This window comes from Nerophis lumbriciformis, linkage group LG10, assembly GCF_033978685.3.
Source record: "Nerophis lumbriciformis linkage group LG10, RoL_Nlum_v2.1, whole genome shotgun sequence".
Lineage (NCBI taxonomy): Eukaryota > Metazoa > Chordata > Actinopteri > Syngnathiformes > Syngnathidae > Nerophis > Nerophis lumbriciformis.
In genome coordinates this window covers 28,714,187-28,724,683 of record NC_084557.2, presented here as the reverse complement: position 1 = coordinate 28,724,683, position 10,497 = coordinate 28,714,187, and the positions used below count along the sequence as shown (strand labels likewise).

At 37.3% G+C, this 10,497-nt stretch overlaps 1 protein-coding gene across 4 annotated transcripts in view; it reads right to left on the bottom strand.

Moving 5' to 3' along the window:
* Positions 1-274: 274 nt before the first annotated feature.
* Positions 275-10,497, bottom strand: part of ca5a (carbonic anhydrase Va) — a 31,941-nt gene continuing 21,718 nt past the window's right edge. For 2 of the 4 annotated variants that reach the window (XM_061969896.1, XM_061969897.2), the window contains exons 6-7: positions 4,069-4,227; positions 788-3,978 (exon numbers count right to left, since the gene is read on the bottom strand). In XM_061969896.1, the coding sequence (XP_061825880.1) occupies positions 3,808-3,978; positions 4,069-4,227 (330 nt within the window). In that variant the 3' untranslated portion in view covers positions 788-3,807. Of the gene's footprint in view, positions 755-787; positions 3,979-4,068; positions 4,228-10,497 lie in introns of those variants that run through there. The other 2 variants (XR_009816121.2, XR_009816120.1) reach the window with 2 other exon arrangements.

The window sequence follows — 10,497 nt, the reverse complement described above, 5'->3', positions numbered from 1 at the left end:
CCCACGTCTACGTCCTTGTTTCCAGAAAATTTGTCCAAGCCTGACAGAATCAATCGATTCTGTCTCAGAACCAACCAATTAGGTGCTTCAGTCTCAACTTACCATAAGTGGGTCTTGAGTTTTGAAGCAAAAAATATTTCTGCATTGAATTTTTTCAAATGAATTCTTCTGCACTGAATTTTTTCTCACAACATTTTTACACACTGAATTTTGAAACACTATTTTAACAAACTGAATTTTTTAAAACACTAATGTTGCTCACACATTTTTATTTAATGAGTCAAAAAATCCAGTTTACAAAATTCAGTTTCCAAAAAAGTTTTTGTAATAAAGACACAAATTAACCTCCACATAATTCATATATGAAAATATTTCAATTCTTATCTCCAACACTCCCGCATTATCGGGATATTGCACATTTAAACTCAGTTGGATAATAAGACAAAGCATTATGAGTAAAAGAGTACAACAACAAAATCACAAAGACATAATGATTTCACATCCCTCATGAGGAATATATTTGTCAAGAGTAAGACACATGAATGAATGTCAAGTTGACTTGAACAATCGTTACCAACATGCTACCTTGAATCAACAGTTTGTGCACATGACTTCAAAAAGAAGGTGGTTACACAGCTGGACTAAAGAAGAAGCATGCAGAAAGGCCTCAAGCATCCCCCACAGAACAGGAATGTTAACTGGCCATTAAACAAATAAGCAAGTGTACTTACTGCACAGCAGTGATTCCAAACCCCTGTGCAGACAAAAATGATCACATTTCACTTAATTGTCCTGAAAATGACTGTTTATTATACATGGCAGCAATGTATAGTGACAGGCATTTCCACTTACACAATGTGTGTATCCACCCGTTGCCATTCATACATTTTTGTTGGGTGAAATTATGTTTTGTACTTTTTTAAAGGTTGGGAAACACCAGCATTCAGCAGTAAAAGTAAAAACAGACAATAAAAGGCATCATAAAAAGAATACAGTATATGTTAATGACAGTTTAATCATTTGATTTGTAAAGAAAAAAGAATGTATTTCATCCTAAAAACGTTACAATGAGCAATACAGTACAGTAAGATCTGACAAAGATCATAATTTTAACCTCTAACAATCATCACAGTGTAACAAGTAGAATATGCTCATATTCATGTTTTTATGTTGCATTTATATTGCATCCAGGCATTAAATGTAGTTTGACATGATAAAATACCATGAAACAAGGCAGTACTGTACTACATTGTCTGTAAAAACATACCAAAAAAAGATGTCCCTCCCCCACAAACTATTCAATGTCAGCGTGCAGCCTTCCCAAAGGCACACATTGTAACGATTCACTGCATAACCAGTCAATGTGTCTTCGCGCTTGGATGCCAACAAGGACCAAAGGAGGCTATGTTTGGATAGTAGCTTAGTTACATTTAGATTGAAAAGAAAAGCATGGAGTCCAAATGCTAATGAACGGTCAGCGATTTCTTTCTAGCGACACTTGATCAGGCCTTGAGTGGTGGAAAAGATAAAAAAAACATGACTGCGGCTGCAAAAGTAAACATAACTCTTTGTACGCAAAATAGTTCTTTTGAGCAATCTTCTCAGCCATCAAACCGTAGAAGTATGATGAAAAGATTTGAAGGCACTGTAAAATGAATATGTACGCACAATGCATGACATACCAACAAACCTGACATAATTGTATGCATAATTACAGAGAAGACACACATTTCAGTATAAAAGTTTAAATGTGCTGTTTACGGTCACATTTTTCGTACCTTGATCATGTCAAACATCAACCCATCAGGTAACCAAATTCTATTAAAAGGTGCAAAAACCTCCATATTGGCTCTTAAAAGCACAGGTGTCAAAGTCAAGGCCCGGAGGCCGCGTGTGGCACGCGAAGTCATTTTATATGGCTCGCGTAAGCCATATAATAATATGTGTCAATAAAATATTTTGTCTTCATAGCTAGCTCCATTTTGACAGGAAAAAAAGCTGTACTGCATAAAGTGACATTTATTTTAGACTTTTATATAATAATGCAACAAATATATTATCAACCATTTTTTTGTTGATAGAAACACCGTATTTTCCGGGCTATAGAGCACACCAGAAAAAATATTTTTACATATATTAGCCGCACCGGACTATAAGCCGCAGATATATGCCAGTACGAAAGATTTTGCAAATATTTATTTACATACCTTAATTGTCTCCGAAAGGTGTCTGTAACTCTCCAATCAGCTAAACAGATTCAATTAATCTACAGTGATGTTTTGGTGAATTTACAAAACTGAAACAGTACAAAAAGAACGTCATTGTAAGTTAATAATACGAACAGACTTGTAAATGTATTAGCATATTCGCTAATGCTAACGATGCTAGCTTCATTAAATTATGTTAGCAGGTACAAATATGCATGAAAACACTCCTACAGACATCACACGTGACGGTTTAGTAAGTATGAATCGTTTAGTTATACTGTAAAACTTACAAACGTTACTTGGAGTGATGAATGAAGAATCCTTTCAAGCACAACCGTTATTGACTGTTATACCTCCGGTTCAAGGCACAAAACAGAAAGTACATTTTCAACCCGCAGCACCTGCAGTGAACGAACTCATCCAAAAGATGGCGCCATAGCACAAACAATATCACACCTTTTTAGTGCGTCTGTCGGTGTAATATGAAAATTATTTATTGAACATAAAACATTGAGGTGGTTATCGAAAAAAAATAAAAACATTAGCTGCACTGTTTTTTAATCCACAGGATTCAAAGCGTTGGAAAAAAGTAGCGGCTTATAGTCCGGAAAATACGGTACATAAACATCTGCTTGACCTATGATTTCAAAGCAAGTAATCCATCAAGTTGTACACTGTAAAAAATCACAAAAGATTTTATGGTAAAAAAAAAAAATCAGGCAGCTCAGTCACCAGAATAATACCGCAAAAAAAAATAATGGTACCTTTTTCCGCTAAAAGTAATATGCTGTAAAAACAACAGATTTTGCTATAGAAAAAAAAAGCTCAGTGGCCACAATTTTCCCGTTAAAACAGTGGTACTGTTTTTCTACTTGCAGTAATATGCTGTAAAAACTTGTTTAGAAAAAACTGGCATCTCACTTGCCAGAATTCTACAGTAAAAACAGTGGTACTTTGAAATTTGTGGAATTTTACCATAAAAAAGTTTTTCCAAATTTAAATTTGTTATTTTTATTCTGGCGGCTAAGCTGACAATGTTTTACTGCAAAATCTATTATTTTTTGTTTTTTTACAGTGTACATAAAATATATATACAATAATCAAATGCATAGGCAATTGAGCAACTATAGAATGAAGCGACTCCTTGTACATTTATATTCATATATTATTTGTTGTTACAATCGGCCCTCTGAGTGCACCCATAACTGAGATGTGTCCCTCAATAAAAAAACGAGTTTGACAGTCGCTTACCTGTAAGTGCCATTGCAGTACCAACTTCGACCCGCACACAGTGCTGTTGAGTCCCCACTAGCAGCTCCATTGTTTATCTTCAGCTGCTGATTGATTGATAAAAAAAACTACAACTAATTAAAGTGTCAAGTCAATTAAAAAATAAATACAATTCAAGTGGATATAAATCTATTTACCAGTCACCAAGCATCTTAAATTTTTAGTTAAAAACCCAATTACTCCAGTTAATCCAATAGTTAAAACTAGCCTAAAATGAAAGTACTGTTTGTCAGCAAAAGAGGAAAATAAAGTACTGTGTAAAACATGTGTTTGTTTTGGTGTAACGGTGGTGAACACAAGCTGGGTGGTGTCAGTGTGTGTGCTGGTCGCCTTGGTCAGACGGCGCCTCCTTCAGGAAAGGACTGAAGGAGGAGCGCACTGTGCGATCCCGCAGAGGCTGCTGCACGCGGAAGTTGTTCACCATGCTCTTCTGGGTCTCCTCCTCAGCAGAGGTGAACAGAAGGCTACGGAACACGGCCAGCTTGAAGGAGGAACGCCATCGAAAGCTTCAAGTTAGCAGTTTAGCTAGCAGAGAAGTAAAACAATTGTAGCAAAGCAGACAATGACACACCTGATCATGGCTGACTTCTATGTGCTGCTTCATGACGATCCAGGTGACAGACTCGGTGAGGGGAGGAGTTGTTAGAGAGCCGTGATATGTCCAGTATTCATCGGTGTTGGCGGGTAACAGACAGCCAGCGTCAAATTTATTAAACTCTACCACGCTACCCTGCAGCCAGACACACAACATCTTAACATTTTTTTTTTAATATTAAAAATTATACAATACAATATCATACTTAATATATCTACAGCAGTGGTTTTCATAACTTGTTTCACTAAGTACCACCTCAGAAAACACTTGGCTCTCCAAGCACCACCATTATAACCAACATTAAAATACAGTGGCATAGTAGGCCCAAGTATTCATTAAAAACAAGGCAATGATTTGATTTAACAAATATATTTAGTATTTTTTGGCCACAGTAACATTATATACACTGTTTGTACAGTAACACTGTGTTTGAATATAGGAAAATAAAACACTGTACTTAAATCATTAATCAAACCCAATTAAATGAGCATTCAAGTTAAATAAACATTGTACTAAAATACATATAAAATACAGGGGTTATGTGCAGCTTTCTCTGCCAAGGTTGGTCTTTGTTTAAATGTGTTTTGCGTGTTGATTGGATGGGAGATTGGGAAAGGGCCAACGTAAGCGGAGAATGTGGAGAACATTCGGTTCAAAATCATATTAAAAAACATTTTTATCATGTTTTTAATAACAGCTAAATTTGAATTGCGTTTGTCTTTTGAAGTACGGTATATCCTAAAAAAATTAATTGGCTGGAGGCACTGTACTGAGTTTAATATGCATCATAAATTGTCTTGTTTTGTATATTTGCATATTAATGACTGCATTATTTAACTACCACTTTGTATTCAGTTCAATGATAAAATGTTGATTTTCTATTTATTCGGTTAAATAAAGAAAATTAAGTCACTGTTTAGTGATTGGAGGCCCTATTTTACCTTTTGTGTTCTTTTAACGAGCTTGAAGTTACGCACGTTTCTCTTATTCGTATTCTCTCGTCCAGCATGCGGACAAGCCCGCCCTGCATAAGTCAAGCAAAAGTGCTTAAGTCGTGAATTAATAGTTAGGTGGGCTTTGCCCTGCGCAAAACCATTGATAGTATAGCACCGCTAAAACAAAAAAGGGCCCCTAAAAGGCGCACCCCATGGTTTACGGAGGAAACCAGAGCTCATAAATTATCATGTAGAAAGTTGGAACGCAAATGGCGCGCGACCAAGCTTGAGGTTTTCCATCAAGCATGGAGTGATAGTTTAATATCGTATAAACGCATGCTTACCTTAGCTAAAGCTAAATATTACTCAAATCTCATCCGCCTCAACAAAAACGACCCTAAATTTTTGTTTAGTACAGTAGCATCGCTAACCCAACAAGGGACTCCTCCCAATAGCTCCACCCACTCGGCAGATTACTTTATGAATTTCTTTAATAAGAAAATTGAACTCATTAGAAAGGAGATTAAAGACAACGCATCCCAGCTACAACTGGGTTCTATGAACACAGATACAACTGTATCTACGACGGATACTGCAATACAAAATAGTCTCTCTCTTTTTGATGAAATAACATTAGAGGAACTATTACAGCGTGTAAGTGGGATAAAACAAACAACATGTTTACTTGACCCACTTCCTGGGAAACTTATCAAGGAGATTTTTGTATTATTAGGTCCATCAGTGCTAAATATTATAAACTTATCACTTTCCTCTGGCACTGTTCCCCTAGCATTCAAGAAAGCGGTTATTCATCCTCTGCTCAAAAGACCTAACCTTGATCCTGACCTCATGGTAAACTACCGACCGGTGTCCCACCTTCCCTTTATTTCGAAAATCCTCGAAAAAATTGTCGCACAGCAGCTAAATGAACACTTAGTGTCTAACAATCTCTGTGAACCTTTTCAATCCGGTTTCAGGGCAAATCACTCTACGGAGACAGCCCTCGCAAAAAAGACTAATGATCTACTGCTAACGATGGATTCTGATGCGTCATCTATGTTGCTGCTTCTTGATCTTAGCGCTGCTTTCGATACCGTCGATCATAATATTTTATTAGAGCGTATCAAAACACGTATTGGTATGTCAGACTTAGCTTTGTCGTGGTTTAACTCTTATCTTACTGACAGGATGCAATGCGTCTCCCATAATAATGTGACCTCGGACTATGTTAAGGTAACGTGCGGAGTTCCTCAGGGTTCGGTTCTTGGCCCTGCACTCTTTAGTATTTACATGCTGCCGCTAGGCGACATCATACGCAAATACGGTGTTAGCTTTCATTGTTATGCTGATGACACCAAACTCTACATGCCCCTAAAGCTGACCAACACGCCGGATTGTAGTCAGCTGGAGGCGTGTCTTAATGAAATTAAACAATGGATGTCCGCTAACTTCTTGCAACTCAACGCCAAGAAAACGGAAATGCTGATTATCGGTCCTGCTAAACACCGACATTTATTTAATAATACCACCTTAACATTTGACAACCAAACAATTACACAAGGCGAATCAGTAAAGAATCTGGGTATTATCTTCGACCCAACTCTCTCGTTTGAATCACACATTAAGAGTGTTACTAAAACGGCCTTCTTTCATCTCCGTAATATCGCTAAAATTCGTTCTATTTTATCCACTAGCGACGCTGAGATCATTATTCATGCGTTCGTTACGTCTCGTCTCGACTACTGTAACGTATTATTTTCGGGTCTCCCTATGTCTAGCATTAAAAAATTACAGTTGGTACAAAATGCGGCTGCTAGACTTTTGACAAGAACAAGAAAGTTTGATCATATTACGCCTATACTGGCTCACCTGCACTGACTTCCTGTGCACTTAAGATGTGACTTTAAGGTTTTACTACTTACGTATAAAATACTACACGGTCTAGCTCCGTCCTATCTTGTCGATTGCATTGTACCATATGTCCCGGCAAGAAATCTGCGTTCAAAGAACTCCGGCTTATTAGTGATTCCCAGAGCCCAAAAAAAGTCTGCGGGCTATAGAGCGTTTTCTATTCGGGCTCCAGTACTATGGAATGCCCTCCCGGTAACAATTAGAGATGCTACCTCAGTAGAAGCATTTAAGTCCCATCTTAAAACTCATTTGTATACTCTAGCCTTTAAAAAGCCCCCCTGTTAGACCAGTTGATCTGCCGTTTCTTTTCTTTTCTCCTCTGCTCCCCTTTTCCTTGAGGGGGGGGGGGGGGGGGGGGGGGGCACAGGTCCGGTGGCCATGGATGAAGTGCTGGCTGTCCAGAGTCGGGACCCGGGGTGGACCGCTCGCCTGTGCATCGGCTGGGAACATCTCTGCGCTGCTGACCCGTCTCCGCTCGGGATGGTGTCCTGCTGGCCCCACTATGGACTGGACTCTTACTATTATGTTGGATCCACTATGGACTGGACTCTCACAATATTATGTCAGACCCACTCGACATCCATTGCTTTCGGTCTCCCCTAGAGGGGGGGGGGTTACCCACATATGCGGTCCTCTCCAAGGTTTCTCATAGTCATTCACATCGACGTCCCACTGGGGTGAGTTTTTCCTTGCCCGTATGTGGGCTTTGTACCGAGGATGTCGTTGTGGCTTGTGCAGCCCTTTGAGACACTTGTGATTTAGGGCTATATAAATAAAGATTGATTGATTGATTGATTGATTGCCATGACGCCTTTTTTTTTGGGTTGCGCAAAAATTATGGAACATGCAGTTACTGTTTTTAAATTATTATAAAATCAATTTTCTGATTAGTGTTGTCATCCAGCTACCCCCCCTCCCCCCACCTTGTCCAAATCTCCCCAAACGTGTCGCATTTGTTTGTGCTATGTTTGTGCTGCAGAAAACTGTGATGTCACAAACAAAAATTGTTTGTGACATCACGGTTTTTAAGTTATTAAGGATTTTATAGTTTTTATGGAATAATGTGTTATTATTCATAACTAGCTCTTCAATCATGTCAAAATCTCCCCAAACCTGCGCCAATTGTTTATGTTATGTTTGTGCTGGTTTGTCCGGCAAAATTGTTTGGTCTAACTATTAATAGTTTTTAAGTTATTTATATTTTTTGATTCACCTGTGTGAAGTTATGCTACACACACACCTTGTCCAAATTTCCTGAAAATTGTCCCAATCGCTTGTGCTGGTTTGTGATACAAAAAATGTCGTTTGTGCTTTGACAGTTTTGAAGTGTTATTATTCATATCGAACCCTCCAACCATGTCCAAATCTCTCAAAATCTGTCCCATTCATTTGTGCTTGTTTGTGCTGCAAAACTTTTTGGTCTAACTATTATAAATTCTAGGTTATTGACAAATTATTAGGGCTGCGAATCTTTGGGTGTCCCACGATTTGATTCAATATGGATTCTTGGGGTCACGATTCGATTCAAAATCGATTGTATTTTTTTTCGATTCAACGCGATTCTTGATTCAAAAATGATATTTTCCAGATTCAAAACGATTCTCTATTCATTCAATACATAGGATTTCAGCAGGATCTACCCCAGTCTGCTGACATGCAAGCAGAGTAGTAGATTTTGTAAAAAGCTTTTATAATTGTAAAGGACAATGTTTAATCAATTGATTGCAATAATGTACATTTGTTTTAACTATTAAATTAACCAAAAATATGACTTATTTTATCTTTGTGAAAATATTGAACACAGTGTGTTGTCAAGCTTATGAGATGTGATGCAAGTGTAAGCCACTGTGACACTATTGTTCTTTTTTTTTATTTTTATAAATGTCTAATGATAATGTCAATGAGGGATTTTTAATCACTGCTATGTTGAAATTGTAACTAATATTGATACTGTTGTTGATAATATTCATTTTTGTTTCACTACTTTTGGTTTGTTCTGTGTCTGCTGCTGCTAGAGTTCTAACAAAGACCAAAAAATGTGAGCACATTACACCAATTCTTAAATCCTTACATTGGCTCCCTGTACATCAGACAATTGATTTCAAAATCCTCCTGCTCACATATAAATCACTACATGGTCTAGGGCCGAAGTATATCACCGATATGCTCCCACTATATAAGCCCTCTAGATCACTAATATCTTCTGAGACCAATCTGTTAGCGGTTCCCAGAGTAAACTCAAATCAAGGGAGAGCATCATTCAGTCACTATGCAACAAATAGCTGGAATAAACTTCCTGAAGATATCAGACTTTCCCCAACTCTGACTACTTTTAAAACTAGACTGAAAACTTTAATTATGTTCACCTTAGCTTTCAGCTAAATCTTTTAATCTTTTAACGTCCGCACTGTTTTTATTTTTATTGTCTGCATTTTAATTTTGCTTTTATTTTCTTTCATTTCACTTTGTTGTACCACATGTTGTGCTGTGAAGCACTTTGAGTCTACCTTGTGTATGAAAAGTGCTATACAAATAAAATTGCCTTGCCTTGCCTCGCCTCGCCTTGTGTTGTGTTTGTGTCTCCTCTCAATTGCTCTGTTTATTGCAGTTCTGAGTGTTGCTGGGTCGGGTTTGGTTTTGGAATTGGATTGCATTGTTATGGTATTGCTGTGTATTGTTTTGTTGTATTGATTAATAAAAAAAAATAAAAAAAATAAAATTAAAAATAATGGAAAAAATAAATAAATAAAAAATATAAAAAAATATTTTTTTTAAATGAGAATCGATTCTGAATCGCACAACGTGAGAATTGCGATTCGAATTCGAATCGATTTTTTCCCACACCCCTACAAATTATGATTCATAACTAGCCCTCCCCCACCATGTCAAGAATTCCCTAAACCAGTACCAATCGTTTGTGCTTTGTTTGTGCTTGTTTGTGCTGAAAAAAAATTGTGCTGGATGACATCACAAGTCAGAAAATGTATTTTCAAAATAGTTTAAAACCCTTGACGGCATAAACTAAAAATGTTGCAGCACAAACGATTGGGACACATTTGGGGATATTTGGACAGGTGTGGGGGTATTTTCTGTTAAATAGTCATTGATTGATTGATTGATTGAGACTTTTATTAGTAGGTTGCACAGTGAAGTACATATTTCGTACAATTGACCACTAAATGGTAACACCCGAATAAGTTTTTCAACTTGTTTAAGTCGGGGTCCACTTAAATTGATTCATGATACAGATATATACTATCATATATACTATCATCATAATACAGTCATCACACAAGATCATCACATTGAATTATTTCACTTAGTTCAATGATGGATTCACAGTCCAGATGAAATCGTTGTGTAACCCTTACGCAAACATCCCAAGATGTGCAGTCGACTGGTATATATGTATGTGTGGTCACCTTGCGTTTTAAGCCGTGGTTGCGCCCTTCTTTTTTTCCACGTACTCAGAGACAATGCAGGTAGGCCTAAATGATGTACATTTTGATTTTTGATAGTTAATAAAAAGGGGAATAATTGTCCTTTTTATCCTCATCTC